Raw genomic sequence first — 22,046 nt, forward strand, 5'->3', positions numbered from 1 at the left:
TAAAGAGCAGTGGAAAATAAAATGTAACTCATTCTCATATTATCTGTCACAGTAAGTGCACATCTTCTCTGTTCTTCTATTACTCTATTATTATTACTGCCAGTCTCAAGGTGCAATTTTATTTACAGAGTAAATATATTCAGTTAGACATTTGGAACTTGAATTCTTTTATTTTTTGTAAATTTGAACTTAAGGGTCTTTGAATATAGATAATTCTCTATATATTTTCTCTCCATAAATAAAAAAAAATCTTCAAAAAAACTAATTTACATTTAAACATACAACTTCCAATACAACTTCTGTGTACAATTTACAAACAAACAAACGGGCTGGGCCGATATGGAAATAAACGTATTTTTTCTTAAAACGTTTGAGAGCCACCGGTATGGTCACTGTATAGCAGACGTGATGCCTCAACTAATATAAATGTTGTATTGTGAATACATTTTATTTTCAACTTTTCAAAGAAAAAAAGAAAAAATAGCCGATCTACAAGCTCACAACGTGTCGCTGCGACACGTTGTGGGCTTGTAGATCGGCTATTTTCACTTTTTTTTTTACCATTTCAGGAATAAAAAAAAATGGCCTAAGTGATTAAACCCCGGAAACCCCCCCCACAAATATCTCAAACGAACGTCTCATATCAAGGTATCGAAGTTTCGATAATGCCCAGCTCAAAAACAATACAACTGTCAAAAAACAGTTAACAGAAAAACTGCAAAAACAGTCGAACATTTTTAAACCTCCTACCAGGAGTTCTGCTTCAGGGGCCAGTTGCACCACCTCACACTGAGTTCAAACTTAGCCTAGTTATAGCTTAAACACATTCAATCCAGGAAAGTATCTCTGTCATTTTTAGATTTCTTTGGCTATTCAAAAATAGCAGATATACAAGCTCATAGCGCGGCACTCGGTGCCGCGCTATGAGCTTGTCGATCTGCAATTTTTTTTTTTATCGTGACAATGAGTGCAAATCTTTAAATATATATTTAAAAAACATATATACATATATATATATATATTTAAAGATTTGCACAAATTTTCACATGAAAAAACAAAAAATAGCAGTCTACGAGCTCATAGCGTGGCACTCGGTGCCGCACTATGAGCTTGTATATCTGCTATTTTTATATAGCCAAATAAATCTAAAATGACAGAGATGCGTCCCCGGACTGAATGGGTTAAATGGCTTTTTCAAAAGCCGTTTAAGCTATAACTACGCTAGGTTTGAACTTAGTGTGAGGTGGTGCAACTGGCCCCTAGGTGAGCGATCAACAAAAGAAGGTTTTAACCACTGCCTGTATTGGCTCTCGGCACACCGGGCACACTTTGTTGCGCCTCATCAGCTTTCTGGCACACCTGAAGCAGGACATCAGGTGTCCGGTCTTGCCGTGGACTATGCAGCCGTTTTTCGGCCCCGACTGGCATATCACGCACAGGTAGTGCGGGCTGGGCCGATATGGAAATAAACGTATTTTTTCTTAAAACGTTTGAGAGCCACCGGTATGGTCACTGTATAGCAGACGTGATGCCTCAACTAATATAAATGTTGTATTGTGAATACATTTTATTTTCAACTTTTCAAAGAAAAAAAGAAAAAATAGCCGATCTACAAGCCCACAACGTGTCGCTGCGACACGTTGTGGGCTTGTAGATCGGCTATTTTCACTTTTTTTTTTACCATTTCAGGAATAAAAAAAAATTGCCTAAGTGATTAAACCCCGGAAACCCCCCCCACAAATATCTCAAACGAACGTCTCATATCAAGGTATCGAAGTTTCGATAATGCCCAGCCCAGCTCAAAAACAATACAACTGTCAAAAAACAGTTAACAGAAAAACTGCAAAAACAGTCGAACATTTTTAAACCTCCTACCAGGAGTTCTGCTTCAGGGGCCAGTTGCACCACCTCACACTGAGTTCAAACTTAGCCTAGTTATAGCTTAAACACATTCAATCCAGGAAAGTATCTCTGTCATTTTTAGATTTCTTTGGCTATTCAAAAATAGCAGATATACAAGCTCATAGCGCGGCACCGAGTGCCGCGCTATGAGCTTGTCGATCTGCAATTTTTTTTTTATCGTGACAATGAGTGCAAATCTTTAAATATATATTTAAAAAACATATATACATATATATATATATTTAAAGATTTGCACAAATTTTCACATGAAAAAACTAAAAATAGCAGTCTACCAGCTCATAGCGTGGCACTCGGTGCCGCACTATGAGCTTGTATATCTGTTTTTTTTTATATAGCCAAATAAATCTAAAATGACAGAGATGCGTCCCCGGACTGAATGGGTTAAATGGCTTTTTCAAAAGCCGTTTAAGCTATAACTAGGCTAGGTTTGAACTTAGTGTGAGGTTGTGCAACTGGCCCCTAGGTGAGCGATCAACAAAAGAAGGTTTTAACCACTGCCTGTATTGGCTCTCGGCACACCGGGCACACTTTGTTGCGCCTCATCAGCTTTCTGGCACACCTGAAGCAGGACATCAGGTGTCCGGTCTTGCCGTGGACTATGCAGCCGTTCTTCGGCCCCGACTGGCATATCACGCACAGGTCCAAGCCCGGGTCTGCGGCCGGATGGACGGAGGAAGACGTCTGTGCACAGACAGCAGGGGAGGTAAGGGAGGAGATGGGGATGGAGGAGGGGTTCTGAGTAGAGGGAGGAGAGACGGTAGAGGCCTGGGAGTAGGTGGGAGGGATGGAGGTCTGTGACAACTCCTGGGAGGAGAGACAGGGTGATGGAGTGGTTCTCCTCCCGTCAGGGACGTCGATTCCTTCTTCCTCGACTCCTAGATGAGAAATTATTACATTTTTTAGTTTGTTTCTAGCTAATACAAAAAATAGCAGATCTACAATCTGCGGGGAAGAAAATATTGTTAAATAACAAAAATTTGAATCATTGTGACATTTGTTGGCACACATCTTCACTTATGGGGATCCCTGGCTTAAAATCTTTTCAGATGGGGATCCGCAGCCGAATGCATATCAATTTGGGGGTCCTTGACATGCAAATGTTTGAGAACCACTGGATTAGAACAGTGGTTCTCAAACTTTTACATTTTAAAGGACTCTCATAACTCAGAAAGTACAAATGGAACCAAATGGACCTGTCACCGAGTTACAGGCCCGTAACGGTCCATTTAGAACCGTCCTCAAGGAACCCAAAGGGTCCCTGGACCCCACTTTTTGAGAACCACTGGTTTAGAATAAAAGCATTATGCCCCGGGGTTTAGGCTTATCCCAATCTAGGGAACCCATTTGGTAAAAGACATGAGTTAGCAGAATCTGTCTTGAGAGAGATTGGGCTTATCCTATCAGGACACAACCTCCTGCCTTAGCCACTTTCAACCTAGCATCCCTACTGAAAAACATTCAAAGAATATTGCTTAAATAGCAGATCTACAAGTTCACAACTTTTTTTTTTGCCGTGTGATACCATCGTAGACTAAGTGTAAGCTAGAGCTTACTGTGTTTACATGATCCCTTTTGATTGAAAGCCATTACCTGCATGTTACCCTCTACTAAGCTTATCACAGAAGTACAAAAGTATTGGTATCCAAATGTAAAGTACCAAAAGTAAAAGTACTAACATGTTTGAAAATAGCCGATCTACAAGCTCACAACGTGTCGCGATGCTTTGTGAGCTTGTAGATCGGCTATTTTCAAATAGCCTAGGTATCCACAAGTTTCCAGTGGAGTAGCCGTCAGTTCCGGTTGTAGGCTATACAAAGCCTACTCAACAACCTTATTAATAAGCTGCTCTTCCCCGATGAAATAGACTGTAATCAAATGGTACACAAATTCAATAAATCAGTTGTCTATGAATATTATACAATACATACTCTTGAGATTTTTAATTGTAACCCGTTATTCACAGGTTTAATTCCAGTCAATAAACACATTGAGAACACAATGAATATCGTCGCAGTCGGGCGGAAACCTCATATGTCCACAACCGTTACTTTTCAGGAAATGGGAAGAACCTGTGTGTCAATGGATCCAATGTAGTTATCATTTAGTCACCAGCTCTTTATCAATATTTATAAAACCCACAGGCACACTCACGTTTTTTGCCATTTAAAAATAGCATAAATAACATGATCTTTATCTATCTATATATACAATTTGAATCCTGCGCCATGTCGGTTGTCCGTAACGTTGTATGTAGCCAGTGTGACGTCATATGACATCACGGTCGTGACATCACGATGAGACGCCAGTGTGACGTAATCTCACGACAGCATGACATCACATCCTACCTATAAATAGGTAGGATGCACCAGTTCGACGGCTTCCATCCTCAACACAACCCACCCCGACGACCCTTTACACAAATAAACTGCTAACTTCATCTCCTGCGATTTCAACTATCTTTTCACATTGTACACCACTGCACACTCCCCACAGGTCTGCCATACCAGGTCTGAGTAATCACAAAGTGGGTTTTGGTCATTGGAGAGGTGATGCACGTCACCTCTTTCTGAAGTGGGTACTTTCAAAGCCTGCCGTGGATTTAGGAGAGCACAAAACTCTCTCTCACACTGTGAGGTGCCTGTAAGGTGGCACTGCAAAGTGAACGACGCGTCACGCTAGACGTTCGGGCCGCGTAGGCTTGTAGTGATCTACAAGCCTACATCGCGGTGTGGGCTTGAAGATCGGCTATTTTTTGCTACTTCTGAGGGACACTATTGCACGACACAGTAGGGCAGTGGTTCTCAACTAGTGGATGATGGAGTTGGTAACCAAAAGGACCCTTATAGATCGTTAACTCTTGTTAAATAATTGTTTAACATCTGCATTACTTGATTAAAGAATTGTTATTTTCTAACGTTTGCCTGTTATCTCTACTATGGTACCAACATCAATACAGCATGGAATTGTGGACAAAACCATATCCAACGATAACAAAATATTCTACGTTTTGGGTCTGAGAGGCTAAATCACATAAATGGTGGTTCCGTGGCTCAAATGCCGAATAAATAATGGGCCTTGATATGAAAAGGGTTGAAAACCACTGCAGTAGGGCATTCATTTATGGAAAAACATAGAAAGTATGGATACACAAGGTTTTGGCCCGACAGCGCCGATATTAAATATCATATATCAGTTACCTGGATGTTCTGCTGACGTCGATTTATCAGGTCCTGGAGAGTGTGGGGGGGGCATGGGGCTGGGATTTGTGCTTGGGTTAGTGCTGACGGACACCTCTGGAAGCCAATCCTGACGTAAAGACCAGCAACGATTACAATTTCTAGGCAAGGGTGGATTCAGCTCTTCACACTTAAGACATCTCCAATAGTCCTGACATTCACACACACACGCACATTCACACACAATGTGTTATAATCAGGGCCTTAACCCCTGAAAATCGACGATTTGAATAGTCAGTCGAAGACCCCCCACTGTCGACGCCAATGTTTTTTTGTTGTCGTTTTTTTGCCTGTTGATTTCTTCCCAATATATGGTCAGTTAGCTCTGGTGTCACCCACCCAGTTAGTTTAACTACTTCCTGTAAGCAGTGTTGACTAATCATATTACAAGCTTCCAATAAAAGTGGCTCTTATTTTAGTCTAGTTTTTTAAATTTCTATTGAAGCCACTGGCGCTGATCAGAAGTAAACAAAATAATTGACATGGATTAAACGCAAGATTTTGGCCAAAGTTCATATTTATGACATGGAAACCATGCTCTTGTGACTTAAACAATGTACACACAAGTGCGTTCTCTTTGCTCAGAACCGACAGTAATACACGCAGTCTGCAGGATTGTTATAGTCTGCAGTCTGATTGTTGCCAATTAAAATAAGCTGTGTAAATAAATGTAGTTCTATTAACGGATTCATTACTTTTACATAACGACTTAGCTGATCTGTTGCACTTAACTACGTACTATTTTGTCATAAAGAACTATATTTATGTATAAAACAAATAATCGAACGTTCACAATTAAAATCCCAAATCTGATTTGACCAGTTCAATCCTGAGTAAGGTAAAGCCCTGTTGTCTATATGATCATTTACAAATATTTAATTTCACTGCGATTCCGAGAGATCACCGAAGCGTTTCGTTTGTTTGTGTTTGAGAGAGATTATATATTATATTTAATTCAATTTCTAAAAAACATATCTAATAAATATATAAAATCACATCTAGTGTGAAGTAAGCAGTGCCTTAGATGAGTAATGGTATTACAACTATTATTTGAGTGTGTGGTATTCAGGCGGTACTACTCTATTTGAGTGTGCTGGTATTACATTGTGTAATGTCAATGTAAAGCCATCCCATAAAATCCATGTAAAACATCCCATAATATTAATGCAAAACTAATCCCATAATAACAATTTAAAAACATCACAACATCCTGTAATATCAATGTAAAAACATCCCAACATCCTATAATATCAATGTAAAATCATCCCAACATCCTATAATATCAATGTAAAAACATTCCAACATCCTGTGATATCAATGTAAAAATCATCCCATAATATTATTGTAAATTAATCCCATAATATCAATGTAAAAACATCCAAGTCCAACATCCTATAATATCAATGTAAAAACATCCAAGTCCAACATCCTATAATATCAGTGTAAAAACATCCAAGTCCAACATCCTATAATATCAATATAAAAACATCCAAGTCCAACATTCTATAATATCAATATAAAAACATCCAAGTCCAACATTCTATCATATCAATGTAAAAATATCCACTAATAGCAATGTAAAAACATCCCAACATCCTATAATATCAATGTTAAAATATCCCATAATATTAATCCCATAAACCTGTGTGTGTGTGTGTGTGTGTGTGTGTGTGTGTGTGTGTGTGTGTGTGTGTGTGTGTGTGTGTGTGTGTGTGTGCAGTGCTGGTGTTGGTACAAATGTTTTAGTAGCGCGTGTGAGGCGTGGTGCATGCATAATTCTAGCCTACACCAGGGTGTAGGGCACTGTTCCCCTCCTACCAAGTAGGATTAAGGTTGGGTTAGGCTGGCATAGTTTCACTGAGGTTAAGGTTAGGATTAAGGTTAGGCATAGTTTTACTGAGGTTAAATTAGGATTAAGATTAGGCATAATTTTACTGATAAGGTTACGATTAAGGTTAGTTTTAGGCACAGTTTAATTGAGGTTAAGCAAGTAGTTCATAGAGAGGCTTATCGTCGGTATCAGCCGAGAACGCAGGAGTCTATCCCCATTACAATGCGCTAGACCGCTGGGAGATGATTGCTTAGGTAGAGTGTCATTCCTATAATATGAGCTCCCAGTACTTACCATACAACTTGCCACACCCAAGCCATGCTACTCATACGCTGAGTTGGCGGTGCAAAGGATCGAACCCATGGGCTTGTAGTCCAAAGGTGAGAGATCTATCGACTGAACTACCCGGACACTCAGGTTGGACACCCAGGTCACTCGGGTTAAGGTTAGGGTTAAGCAGTTTTACTGAGTTTAAGGATAACGTTAGGCATAGCTTTACTCAGGTTATGGTTAGGATTAAGGTTAGGCATAAGGCAAAGCGACTACTGGCTAATCACAGCGCGTCCTCACCGGGTCATGGCTCAACTATTGTGTAGAAAACGCATGGTGCACTGTGCCTCCTGTGTGTGTTTACTTAAAGGAGTAGTTCACCCCAGAAAAAATGACTTATTTTCTATCAATTACACACCCCATGAAGCCTTGAATTCATGGAGATTTTGTCATCGGTCAGTACGAGACTGAGACTCCACTGGTCATCAAATTATTGGCTCAGGAACGCGACAAATTAAGAAAGTCTCCATGAATTCAAGGCTTCATGGGGTGTGTGATTGATAGAAAATAAGTCATTTTGTGGGTGAACTACTCCTCTAATGTAACTAGCTGCAGCTTTGTGTTGCAATCAGTCGCAGCTGTTAATGCCGTGCTCATTCATACACACAGACACACACAGAGTCACTTGTAGAAGCGACCTGCTCCAGGTACAGTAAGTGATTTTCTTTTGTTGTTATAGCTCTATATTCTGATAGTCATCATTAGTAATTTAGTATGGAGTGTTTATTCAGTAACAGAAACATCTCTTCAGCTCATTAATCAAAAACAGAAAATGCATTTTCAGGATCAGGATTACAATTGTATCCAAACAGGATAGAGATATAAATAAATGAGCACAAAATATTTTAACTGGAACACTATAAAATCGAAGCTGATAAATGGGTACTCTCTCCTGATTGGCTGAAATAGGCAACCCACCTGAAAAATCTGCTTATTAAAGAGCTGTATTAGGGAGACCCCTCTTACTGAACACAATCAATAGAAATTACAATCGCAATATGGAGCTTTAATTTTTTAACAAAACACTTTCTGTTTTAACAACAAAAATATCACTTACTCTACCTTCGATAAGAAATATATCATATCTACATTTACCCATTTAGACCTGGAACTCCATTAGGTAACAATACCTTTCAAGCCGGGAACCCTTTTGGGGTTCTTGTTGCCATGTACAGTATATAGTAATTTTTGTATTAATATTTGAATATAAATGTTTTTCAGAAAACTTAGGCGAGGATTTAGAAGGCGTTTTTAAAATCGGCCTCAGGTCTAAATGGGTTAAGAAACATATCTAGAATAAACTATGTGCTGCATATAGATTATTGTGTTATGTTTGTATTAATAAATTATGGTTTATCATTATTATGTACCCTACCTCTGTGAGTGTGTGTGTGTGTGTGTGTGTGTGTGTGTGTGTGTGTGTGTGTGTGTGTGTGTGTGTGTTGGGTGGGGGGGGGGTGGTGGTTATGCGTGGGTGGGGTGTGCGTGTGTGAGTGCGTGCGTGCGTGCGCTTACTGCTTCTGTGATTTCGGTGTCTTCATCAGTGTCGTCATCTTCATAGATGGTCACCTCATACACCTGACAGACACAGTAATAATCAAAATAAATAATTCATATAGTACCTTTCAAGAAACCTGCTTTACATGAACAATATAAATGAATAACCAAAAAGGCCTACAGTATGTACAGTAACAAGTGTCTCTTCAGAGCAGACTTAAGAGTCCAGGTGGATCATGGTGAATAGAACAAAATTTAATACAATCTAACACATTGTAACAGAACAGAGTAACAACAGAACACAATCAAAAGTGTTGCTAATTCTTTAACCTAACCCCTCCATCATAACGTGGTTAGTGTATTATGTGGGAAGTGTAGTGTGCAGTATGTTCTGTGTATATAATATAGTGTGTACCTGGTCATCATCAGACAGTGACGTGTCGTCATCGATGTCATCATCACCATTGTCAGAGTCCATGGACTCCACTTCAAACTCCACACTGAAGTGGTCAGATCTGTTTGACTATGCACACACACACACACACACACACACACTTAACCCATTAAGACCTGGAACTGTGTCATTTTTAGATTTGAGCTAAAAAGCATTATTTTACACTTTGGGCTATTCAAAAATAGCAGATCTACAAGCTCATAGCGCGGCACCGAGTGCCGCGCTACGAGCTTGAGTGCCGCGCTACGAGCTTGTAGATCTGCTATTTTTGAAAAATCGTGAAAATGACTGCAAATCTTTGAATATATATATTTTTAAAGCGAACATTTTTAACTCAAATCTTTGCTTCTGGGGGGTCCCTGGAACAATATATTTTGATGGAGCCAAATACATATAATTTTGGGGGTCCTTGACATGAAAAAGATTGAGCACCACTGATATAGAAACATATGTTTTTCAGAATACTGTTGAGATTTAGGAGACTTGTAGAATCGGCTTCAGGTCTCAATGGGTTAAAGTTATTTTCTAATTTAAAAAGTCTATGGGAAAGTATTAACTAAATATTGCAACGACAAATAGCTGGGCGATGATATCATATTTACACTAAAGAAGAATATCTCTGCTGTCGGGCAGACACTAGCTAATTATTAACTTTTAAGGAAATGAAAAGAGCAAAAACATGTTTTTAGAACAACACAACACTGCCATAACAGTTGGTGACTTCATACATTGTCAAATACTTGAATGTGTCCTTATATTATCATCACACAAATACAGCTCAAGTGGAGTAAGGAGGCTTTTGACCATTCATGTGGACATACATTCTAATCAATGATGGACCCACAAGTTCGAGTTAGCTGGTTTGAACGACAGGTTGAGGATCCAATGGAGTTAGGAGGTTTAGTCAATAATACTTCATACTTTTCATGTGTGCAATATTTGTAAAAGCCACACACACACACACACACACACAGACGTAAAGGGTGTTCAATCGCACTGATTTATAAAAAAATAAAATAAAAAGTAAACAAATGGAGATAGCTGGTTTCTGCCCGACAGCGACAATATATAACAAAGACAATATGTAAGAAACAATGACAAGATCATATGAATGCACTTATCGTGTGTGTGTGTGTGTGTGTGTGTGTGTGTGTGTGTGTGTGTGTGTGTGTGTGTGTGTGCACTCACTGCATAGCTGTGGGCGTCAGAAGACTGGCTGCTGTGTCGGACTCGGTGATCCGCGATCACATACCAGGACAGACTGTTGTCGAATGTCAAGGAGTAACCGTCTGCTCTCCTTCTCTTCCTCTCACTCTCACTATCTTCGTCTTCCTCTTCGTCACCGTGAGATGGACCTGACGAACACATCAACACTTGAATGAATATCGTTGCTGTTGGCTGGAAACCTTGCACTGCATATCCAAAAACGTTACTTTTCAGGAAATGAGGAAAAAAAATAAACCTGTGTTCCAATTAATCCAATGTAGTTGTCCGGCGCATGTCCGGCGCGCCATGGAGAAGGCACGCGCTGGTACGAGCTCCGTAACACCGCAACGTTTTTCCCTCTCAGGTACTTTGTAAATATGTAGATAACTTGTTTTTGGCCTTCTATTGTTCTCTGTTGATCTCCTTCCCACTTAACCCCCTACCCCTCTTCTTTTTCTCTCTCCCCAATCTTCTTTCTACGGAATTTAACGTTGCGATGGGAGTGTTGTACAAAAACGAATTTCACCCACTTTTTTACCTTGTAAACCTGTGATGTGACAATAAACCTGATTCTGATTCTGATGTAGTTGCTATTTAGTCAAAAGCTCTTGTTAACACGTTTCATTGGTTAAATATTCATAAAACCCACAAAATTCTTTCAAAAGTAGCAAAAATTGCCGATCTACAAGCTCACACCCAATCACGTTGCTACTTTTGGGTGGGACAATGTTTTTGGCTCAGGGCACCCCTTTAAATAACGTTTTCATAAAACGGCACCCCTGAATTACATTGTTACTTTATAGTACATTACATTTCTGTCATATTACGGTACGTAAATATCCCCCCTAAGATAAAGTATGTCACAAGGAAAACTTGAGGATATGTTTCCATTAGGACAGATCGAAAATAACTTGTTGACATACATTTTAACCACTTGAACCCCAGCATCCCTATTCTAGGGGGGAGCGTTCAGGTCAGTTTAACCAAGAATAGAGGGTTTAAGTGGTTAAACTGAAGTGATATTGATGCATTCCAAATATCATCAAACTATTCTGCGACACCCACTTTGAGAACAACTGCTCTAGTATAACAAAGTCATTCATTTACGTAAAAACACAAAAAGGTTGAAATATGGAGATACAAGGTTTCTGCCCGACAGTGACGATATGAGAATAAACCGACCTGGGTTTGAACAGTTTAAACCCAACCTGAATGAATACTGTTGACAATAAACTGACCTGGGTCACTAGTCCTCCTTCGCCTCCTGCTGCCCGAAGTGGAATGGCTACTGTCTGCATCGGAGTCCTGCATACACACAGGCGTCAAGATGACACGTTGTGATGATTAGTGCACTTGTTCAAAGTGTACTCAGGGCAGCAGTACATTTTCTGACATCTAAATGTTCTGATTAACCCATTAAGACCTGAAGCCGATTCTACATGTCTCCTGAATCTCAACAGTTTTCTGAAAAACGTATGTTTCTATATCAGTGGTGCTCAATCTTTTTTCATGTCAAGGACCCCCAAAATTATATGTATTTGGCCGCGGACACCCATCAAAATATTTTGTTCCAGGGACCCCCAGAAGCAAATAATAGAGTTAAAAATGTTCGCTTTAAAAATATATATATATATTCAAAGATTTGCACACATTTTCACGATTTTTCAAAAATATCAGATCTACAAGCTCGTAGCGCGGCACAGTTCCAGGTCTTAATGGGTTAAGTAGGTGAATCTTAGATTACAGATCACAGTGTGTGTGTGTGTGTGTGTGTGTGTGTGTGTGTGTGTGTGTGTGTGTGTGTGTGTGTGTGTGTGTGTGTGTGTGTGTGTGTGCGCGCGCGTGTGTGTGTCTCACCTCAGGTGGTCCGTCAGGTGGTCTAGCTGGCTGACTGTGTTGTTGAGTGGCAAGACAAGAAGACTCTGACAGACAGACAGACAAGACAGACAGAATGTGAGGATGTGCATTTTACCTCAAAGTTTTAAATAATAAGAGAGGAGACAGGAGCTACCTTGGATTTTGACCTCAGGTGGCCTGTCAGGTGGTCTGTCTGGCTGACTGTAGTAGTGTTGTTGCTGCGGGGCATTGGAAGGCTCTGACAGACAGACAGACAAGAGTTAGTAGAATGTAAAAATGCACATTTAATGAAATGTTTTAAATAAAAAGAGTGGAGGAGACAGGAGCTACCTTGGATTTTGACTTCAGGTGGCCTGACAAGCTGACTGTGGCCGTGTTGTGGAGGGGCATTGGGAGGCTCTGACAGACAGAGAGACGGTCAGAGTTAGTAGAATGTAAGGATGCACTTCCAATTAAATGCTTTAAATAAAAACGTACAAAGAGGAGAGGACAGGAGCTACCTTGGCTTCTGACAGGCACCAGGTTCTTCGTTATCATTGTAAAAAGAGGCCTGAAAGATGATTGATCGTGATCAGAACACATCATCATGATGATGTCACACTGTCATGAAACAGTTACGGTCAGCAATAGAGCACATATAAGTATTTAAGTAATTAAGTTCCCATGCAGAGCAGCAGATAGCATAACTTGCTGCCCATAACTGTGGTGGGATCCATAACTCTGTGTGTGTGTGTGTGTGTGTGTGTGTGTGTGTGTGTGTGTGTGTGTGTGTGTGTGTGTGTGTGTGTGTGTGTGTGTGTTACCCTGGTTCTTTCACAGAGAAGCTCTCCACACCAAGGACTTTCCCCAGTGGATCCTCGGAACAGTGGACAATGTGCTGCTGTGTCTGGTCATAAAGCTGCTTCTTCATTATGTACTGACCCAGATAGTACATCACCTAGAGGGGAGAGGAGGAGAGGAGTTAAGCAGCTATCCTATAACCTGTACAATTTGGTGTTCATTATAATTTTACTTGACTATTTCCATTTTTTGTAGCACCTTTAATCAAGTAGATTAAACGGTTGTTTCCTTACCTCTCTCATACTGAGGATATCTTTGGTAGCTCCCGCATGTTTGAGCAGAGCATTAAATTCTACCTTGGGTCGGACCTACACACACACACACAAAACAGTAACAGTTTATAAAGTATTTTTAATATATACACACACAACCTACTCACAACACTGTTACTCTATCACAATACTCACAAGTTTCTCTATCGAATATTGCAAGACAAAATATTGATAATATCAATTACAGGTATATTGGCATAAAAAGTGGTCATGGCCTTAAGATTAATGTTTTAGGTATTTTCATTTACAAAGAATAATTTATTACAAATTATGTTTAAATGGGACTTTTAACAAATGATGTAAAAGTCCCAAAGATTAAACTTAGCCACGAAGAATGGGTTTCACATTTCAACGGCTTGCATAACATCACATAGGCTTTTAAAAGAAAAGAATAGTCATTAGCTTATTTTTTTATGCATGTTTTACAATCTGCCTAACTTGTCACAATGTTTTAATCAGTTGCTGAATAAATACCGGTCCAGGCTGGCACGATCAATAACACTACAACATAATGAGTGATCTAAACATACTATAGAGTCTGACAGTTGGGCATCGCTGGGCAAAGATGCATGTCTGAACTCTCAATTCATCTAAAACAGGGGTCTTCAACAGGGGGTCCGGGACGCCTAGGGGGTCCTCAGAGCTACTATAGGGGGTCCGCCAAATTTTCTTTTTTACATTAACCACTTAAACCCTAGCATCCCTTTTCTGAGGAGAACTTTAGCCAAAAATAGCAGATCTACAAGCTCACAGTGCCTCGCAGCGCTTGTAGATCTGCTATTTTTGGCAAAGAGGTATCTGGTAGAGGGAAAAAAGGGCAGACCAAGTAAAAAAAAAAAAGTTTAATCTGCATCTCAATTTTATACAATATGTAACGAGGGGGTGCCTGCTTCATCTCTCTCTCAGCTAGGGGGTCCTTGGCCTGAAAACGTTGAAGACCCTTGATCTAAAAAGTAGATAATTGCTAAGAAGATGATCGATAGTCACGGCCCTACATATCGTTGCTGTCGGACAGAAACCTTTTATCTCCATATCTTAACCCATTGAGACCTGGAACTAAAAAGCATTGAGCTAAAAAGCATTATTTTACACTTTGGGCTATTCAAAAATAGCAGATCTACAAGCTCATAGCGCGGCACCGAGTGCCGCGCTACAAGCTTGTAGATCTGCTATTTTTGAAAAATCGTGAAAATGTGTGCAAATCTTTGAATATATATATTTTTAAAGCGAACATTTTTAACTCAAATCTTTGCTTCTGGGGGTCCCTGGAACAAAATATTTGGATGGGGGTCCGCGGCCAAATACATATACATTGTGGGGGTCCTTGACATGAACAAGTTTGAGAACCACTGATTATGGTAACATTTTCTCTTTTTTTAAACTAGGATTTAGAAGACACTTGTAGAATCCCCCCAGAAGCAAAGATTTGAGTTACAAATGTTTGCCTTAAAAAGAAAATAGAGATAGCAGATCTACCGCGCTATGAGCTTGTATATCTGCTATTTTTGAATAGCCAAAGAAAAAAGACTTTCCCGGTCTTAATAATGGGTTAACTTGTAGATCTGCTACTTTAGAATTTCAATCCTGAATCCTGTTTTGGACATGTGAGGTTTCCACCCGACATAAGACGACATCCTCCAGCCCTTGAGTGCCTTACTGTTTGGTTATCATGTGTACTAGTCTGTGTAAGAAGCTGTCTTGTGACAAGAATTGACCTGAGGGTGTCATTTATCTTTGTCCTTTACGATTCTGTCCCAACAGTCTGAAGAGATCATAGAACTTAAGATGCCACTGCATGCTATGCCTGGTATTTACTGTTTTGTCAGAGAACTACTTGACAACCTGTGTTTATCATGTACTTCTCCCAGGAGCTCATATAATGAACTTCTGTCTCCCACTCTGTTTGCCTCAACACCCAGATTGATCCAGAATTCCATGACACTCCTAATATAATAATAATAACCAATCCGCTTGGCAGGTGAGCCCAAAAGTGAATTTTACACACAATTTCATGTATTCATGACGTATACACACAACACTGTTAACGTATACACACACAGCACCATATGAATACAAGTTCCCTGGAAAGACAGACAGACTTGTGTATCCCATTCTCTCTGGACCATACATGGGCAACTGGCGGCCCCATGCGGCCCCCACCTTCACTTACTGCGGCCCGCAGGTTAATATCGGAATACTGACACATTATTGATTTCAGCTGTTACAATTGCAAACCTGACCCGCTTTAATTACTTTAGTCTATATTAGTAGCTTAAAGATTCTATTGTCTTTTTAATGTCCAATGTATTTGTATTTAACTTCATGAAGTTATCATAAGTATAACTAAATGCATTTGAAATTAAATGAAAATGTAACTTTTCAGGATTCCATTTCAGAAATAGCAAAAGAATTATCAGGATTCCAATTCAGAAATAGCACAAATAGCAGATCTACAAGCTTTTGTGTGACATAGAATGTCTGACAAAAAAGCTCAATTACAGAGACGAGAGGTACAATATGCAATGTGGCCCTCTGGAGTGAGTGTGGCAATATAGTGGCCCTCTCCATCATCAAAGTTGCCCACCCCTGCTCTGGACGACAGACTGACAGTAACTCACCAGTTGCTTGTCTGCTTCGGTGAGTGCTTCTCTACGGGCATCTTCTCTACGTGCTTCTTCTCTACGGGCATCGCTGTTAGTCGTCATTCTGCTGTTCTAATTTGCTGCAAACAAACACAAAACGAAACGTTAGCTTATCGTTGGCTGCTACACTTCGTGGGTTGAATGTAGCCTACATTTATTTAAGGAGATGTACATTTCACAGTTAAACGGTGGCACAGATGTGGTGGGTGGTTCTCCATATTTTGCAGGAGGACGTTTATTGACTTGGATCAGACTTGTGGACAACAGCTTACACAGAGGAAAGGATTTTACAATATCAAAGATAAAGGAGCAGAACTTGTGCACACCTATTAGACCAACAACATCTGTCAGAAAAGACCATGGACCGACTAGGGCTGCCACAATCACATTTTACTTGACGACTACTTGTCACAAATAATTGAGATTAGCGATGTAATTGTGCTTTTTAGCATTGAACATTGGAACATATAAGATAAAAATTACATTTCTGTTTGGTTTTAGGCTTAGAACAGAAATTGCAGATAACTCAAACAAACACTGCCTGCCATTTTTCATACTCTTTAGACTATTGATTCGTTTTAAACATTGAGCTTGTAGATCTGCTATTTTTGCTACCATTTGAAAATGGATGAACATTTTTCAACATGCAAACGATTATGTGGATTATATGCAAAATAATTGCAATTATCTCAAATAACTGCGATCAGAAGATTATGTAATAATTGTGACAGGCCTGGGACCAACTAATGCAGAATAAATTACTGTCAGGAATACAGGAATAACTGTCCAGTACAGAGAGAACTTCATGTCAGGAAGATAACCACATGAAAGTCTGTGCACCAAAATGTTGTCTCGGTTATTCCCAATAAATATATATATTTTAACTCAAAGTGAAGAAGACAGTGAGCAGGAGTGTCAACTTTCTTAAACATTACTAAAGATACAACGAAAATAAAGATTCTAGCATAGCAGTCATCAGATGAACAGACTGAACATATGTCAAGCTCTCACACAAACACAACATCATTCAATTCAAAACTAAAAGCAACAACAAGCCATTATAACAAAATACACTTAAATAATACAGTCAGTTACAGCCATAACAAACAAGGTTTCTTACCTATAGTATGCTTAAATAAATAGATCATCACCTATACATGCTGTGTTCTGTACATAAAGTGCAGCAGTGGGAGACTGACCAAACGCTCTGCCCTTATATACTGTCTGTAGCACTGACAAGACATGTCAGGACAGAACACACACACACACACACACACACACACAGAGACACCTTATACAAGGATACGGCTTAGTCACTGTTAGAGCTTTAGTCCAAACATACTAAATATACTATATATTACAAGTTATATAACTGTCAACATAATACAATAGAACTGTTTAATATAATAAAACTGCATAATATATAACATTATAGTATATCATATAGCTGTCTGGTCTAGACATGTCGTGGCTAGTTTGCGATGAGTCATTACTATGTCATCAGTAGTCAGCTTATTTAAAATGTTTAACCTCAGTCACAAAAACCACAAGATCTATTTCCAAAAAATAGCAAAAAATAACTAAGCTATTTTCAAAACTTTTATGACTTGCCCATAAAAAAATAGGGAGGCCAGGTAGTACTTCTACTTTGGTACATAAAAGTATATTTTAATGCCAATACTGTTGTACTTTTACTGAAATAACATTTTGAACAGGCCTTTCACTTGTAAACAGAGTATTTTTATATTAAACCATTAAGACCTGGAACCTGTGTCACTTTAGATTTCTTTGGCGTGCCGCGTTATGAGCTTGATCTGCTATTTTTTTTAAATCTTGAAAACATTTTTTTTTTTTTTTTTTTCAAAAAAAAACGTTAAGATTTAGAAAACATTTTTAAGAATTGCCTCAGGTCTTAATGGGTTACGGTATTGCTACTTTTACTTGAGTAAAATACCCGAGTACTTCTACCACCACTGACAACAGCCCCACGAGTGCGACACAACTACTACGATGCAGCTGGATGGACTGGGTGACTCAACTAGTGGTTACTGGAAAGTACAACACACGTGCTGCGTTCACACAGAAGCTACACAGACTACCATTCATCTTCGATGGAAGGTAGCGACGTCCGACGTTTGTGCCAGACGTTTGTGTAGCTGCAACAAAATCTAGAAAGTGTTTTATTCCACTCACCTTCTCTCTTCACACAATTCCTGCTTCTAATGGAATATCTAACCCCGGGCTTTATAGTTTATTTTTTCTGCACGCCTGACCTGACGTCAACTGACAGCGACACGTGTGAACGCAGCTGCGACACAAACGAGGAGAGAAAGAAAGATATGCCCGGGCTTGTCCTGGATATACGTTTCGCACGTGGCCGGTGTCTCGCACACAGTGTTGCCAGATTTTGAGAGAAATAAGCAGCCATGTCTAAGAAAACAAGCCCAAAAGAAGCGACTATTAGGCCACATGAGTACTATTAACCTATATTGGAAAATCTACAAGCTCACAACACGTCGCATGCTTGCATATCTGCTATTTTCAAAAATAAATAAACATTCTAATGACACAAATCTGGCATGCGGGGCTCCCCTGGCACAAAACATTTTAGACAAATACATTTTAATTTAGGGGTCCATGACATAAAATATTTGAGAACCACTGGGTTAAATAATATTTTTTAATAAATGGAAGTAATGAGCAACTACACTTTAGAAACAAGCCCAAAGTCACTTATAATAGGCGGACATGGCAACACTGGTCTTGCAGCGAAAATAGCAGATCTACAAGCTCACAGAGCGTTGCACTGTACAGGCATAGTGAGCTTGTAGATCTGCCATTTTCGTGTATTGGGACACGATGCGTGACCAAACAGCCTTCAGTCTCTCTGTGTCGTCTTTAAATGCACATTTTATTTTGTTATCGGCTTGACTTGAAGGGAGCTTCAGTGGTGGAAGTAGTACTTACATTATTTACTAAAGTAAAAATATCAAAACCTCAATATGGAAATACTCTTACAAGTAAAAGTCCAGAATAAAATAATTACTGGAATAAAGGTACAAAAGTATTGGTATCAAAATGTCCTCAAATGACTCAATATGCAGAATGTTCCATTTCAGGTTTTCTAAATGAATGAAAATCTTTTGAAAATAGATCTACAAGCTCATTGTGAGCTTGTAAATCGGCTATTTTCAAATAGCCAAAGTATGGGGCTGAAGTGGTTAATGTACGTTTTGTAATAATAATCAATCTGAGTAATTAAAGTTTTCAAATATTTGTAGTGGAGTAAAAAGTATTGAAAATTGGAAATACTCCAGTAAAGTAAAAGAACCTCAAAATTGTACTAAAGTACAGTACTTCAGTACATGTACTTAATTACTTTACACCACTGTGCACATGATTGATTGGCTTGATTGAAGGCAGCAGGTTGAATTCTTTAACAGCCAACAAAGGACACTTTTACAGACAATAATAATGATAATAATAATAATAATAGACACAGACGCATTAGAGAGTACAATAATAAAATGTTTTTCTATTAAAAGCATGTTCGGAGCTTTCAGTCGACTGAGCAAATTAACCCAAAAAAGCAGAACTTTTCTTCTGTCTTTAATGACGAAATTGTGTCGAGCAAAAGTGCAACTACGTCACAATTAACCAGAACTAATAAGAGTTTAAAAAACAGACAGATTTATACCTGTTTGCCCGAAAGAAACCCCAAAACTTTGTTTCCCCGGCGGGCGGCGGTGGGTCCGCGGTGTCTCTGCGGCCTCAGCGCGTCCCTCTCCCGGTCTCTCCACTCAGGAAAGTCGCGCTCCGCGGCCTGCTGCCATGTTCCTAGTGCAACAAAAACACACCTCAGTCACGTTTTACACACGACCCGCAGCCACGCATCTCATCCGCACACACTGCAACTTTACACAAACACAATGCAATACTTTTAATAATGATATGAATATCAATAATATGACGTTTACCTCAAAACTTGTAGCGAATGGAAGCTAAGGCTAAGCTAAAGGCGCGAGGCTGCTGGCTGGCTCAGGTGGTACAGCTGTTTCGGTAGTGTTGCCAGGTTTAGAGAGACAACCAAGCAACCGGGTCTATGAAAACAAGCCCACAAGAAGCCACTTTAGGCCACATGAGCAATTTGAATTTATATTCATAATTTCATCAGCTATTTGAAAATAGCCAATCTACAAGCTCACAACGTGAGATCTGCTATTTAAAAAATATATATATAAATAAATAAGTAGGAATATGTTTGAAACATTTTAACAACACAAATCTTGTATGAGGGTCCCTGGCACAAAATGTTTTCAGATGGCCATGGGAGTCTGCAGACAAATAGATATTAATGTGGGACTTTAGAAACAAGCCCAAATAAGCAACTACACTTTAGAAACAAGCCCAAAAAACGCAACCCGCAAACTACCAATAATTTACAGCAACTTCACAGAAAAACAAGCCCATGGTCGCTTATAATAAATGGACATGGCAACGCTGTGTTTTGGTTCGAACTCAGAATCAGGATCCCAAGGATTCGCCTATGACGTCGACGTCATGCGGAAGTGTTTCAGTAAAGCGCCATAAGCAGAGTGCACTATTTCCTGATGACGTCAGAATCTTACCCTTTTATTACCCTACCTACCACACTTTTATTCTATCAATTTCTATGTTTGTAACTGTCGCCCACGCAACATGCATACGGCAGATGAGTGGCGGAAAAAGTACTCAAATAAATGTTGTACTTTAGTAGACCCCCGAGACGACGTCACACTGATAAGAACCAGTATGCGCGCAATGAAACCCATTCTATCAGGTATCGCTAGGACGCACCTCACTAGCCAACACACAAAGAGGGGGTTGGGGTGCGCACCCCAAAACAATAGGTTGATAATTGATAGCGTGAAAGATCACCTGTGCATCCAGTCTCAATGTTGGTAAACAATGAATTGGTCATGCAATGCAAATAAAAGTCCGGAGTAAAAGTACAAACGTTTTGGGATCAAAATATACTTAAAGTACTGAAAGTAGAAGTACTCATTTTGCAGAATGTCCAATTTCATTTTTTCTAAATAATGAAATAAAAATGATGAAAGAGTTCTGGAAAGGCTTTCTAAATGATGAAAATAGCCGATCTACAATCTCACAACAATATAATGCTGGCAAAGCTTGTAGATCGGCTATTTTCAAATGGCCAAAATGTATAGCCTGGGCTGAAGTGGTCACGTATGTTTTGTAATAATAATAAAACAACTAGAAACTAAAGTTTTCAAATAATTATTGTAGAGTAAAAATTACAATATTTGCCTCTGAGATGTAGTGGAGTAGAAGTAAAGTATTGAAATTGGAAACACTCCAGTAAAGTAAAAATTCCTCAAAAGTTTACAGAACTTGAGTAAATGTGTTACTTTACACCACTGGAGCCACAATATTATAAATATATGAATTATTAAGTTCAAACTTGATTTGTTATTTTAATTTCCATCCAATTTATATGATCTACAGTGGGTCAGTGGGTAGACTCAACACAACAAGTACATAATAAAACTGTGAAGAAAATACACTTTAAGTTTTTTTGTTTGCTTCATTGATTGAAGTCATGTGATTGAATCATCAGTTCACTGAAACTGAAGGATTAATCTTTACTGAATGTCCTGATCAATGATACAGTCTGATGACCCTGATGCTCATCTTTATATGTGCATGTGACTCATTTAAGTTGACAATGAAATCGTCAAAAAATAAATAAATAAAAGAGGAGATACAGTGTTCCTGATATAAATAGTTAACAAATAGCCTTAAGCCTTACAAGAGCACCGACACCAAATGATGTACAATGTCTTTATTTATTTTATGATCAAATATTTATGAGACAGTGTGTGTGTGTGTGTGTGTGTGTGTGTGTGTGTGTGTGTGTGTGTGTGTGTGTGTGTGTGTGTGTGTGTGTGTGTGTGT

At 39.2% G+C, this 22,046-nt stretch overlaps 1 protein-coding gene across 3 annotated transcripts; it reads right to left on the reverse strand.

Annotated features, from left to right (window-relative positions):
- Positions 1-1,690: 1,690 nt before the first annotated feature.
- Positions 1,691-20,156, reverse strand: LOC311040218 (E3 ubiquitin-protein ligase Mdm2-like). Of its 3 annotated transcripts, XM_084050357.1 has the most exons (15): positions 20,066-20,156; positions 19,786-19,925; positions 16,065-16,168; positions 13,408-13,482; positions 13,138-13,271; positions 12,835-12,884; positions 12,665-12,733; positions 12,489-12,572; positions 12,335-12,399; positions 11,716-11,782; positions 10,460-10,626; positions 9,233-9,340; positions 8,836-8,898; positions 5,121-5,310; positions 1,691-2,798 (listed from the first exon to the last, which is right to left on the reverse strand). In XM_084050357.1, the coding sequence occupies exons 3-15, from the start codon at positions 16,149-16,151 to the stop codon at positions 2,395-2,397; spliced, it is 1,563 nt and encodes a 520-aa protein (XP_083906483.1). In that variant the 5' UTR covers positions 16,152-16,168; positions 19,786-19,925; positions 20,066-20,156; the 3' UTR covers positions 1,691-2,394. The 3 variants fall into 3 exon arrangements, with proteins under 3 accessions (XP_083906483.1, XP_083906485.1, XP_083906484.1); XM_084050359.1 differs by lacking the exon at positions 12,665-12,733; XM_084050358.1 differs by lacking the exons at positions 19,786-19,925; positions 20,066-20,156 and adding an exon at positions 17,209-17,823.
- Positions 20,157-22,046: the final 1,890 nt, after the last annotated feature.

This window comes from Gymnoscopelus microlampas (assembly GCF_963454915.1).
Source record: "Gymnoscopelus microlampas genome assembly, chromosome: 23".
NCBI classification, from domain to species: Eukaryota; Metazoa; Chordata; class Actinopteri; order Myctophiformes; family Myctophidae; genus Gymnoscopelus; species Gymnoscopelus microlampas.

Bases quoted from the DNA above. Each gene is read 5' to 3' on its own strand.
- LOC311040218 (XM_084050357.1), bottom strand. From the start codon at position 16,151: ATGACGACTAACAGCGATGCCCGTAGAGAAGAAGCACGTAGAGAAGAT. The intron at 12,885-13,137 runs GTAACACACACA...ATCATCTTTCAG, and splicing joins TTCTCTGTGAAAGAACCAGG to GCCTCTTTTTACAATGATAA. The intron at 2,799-5,120 runs GTAACTGATATA...TTTCTCATCTAG, and splicing joins GACGTCAGCAGAACATCCAG to GAGTCGAGGAAGAAGGAATC.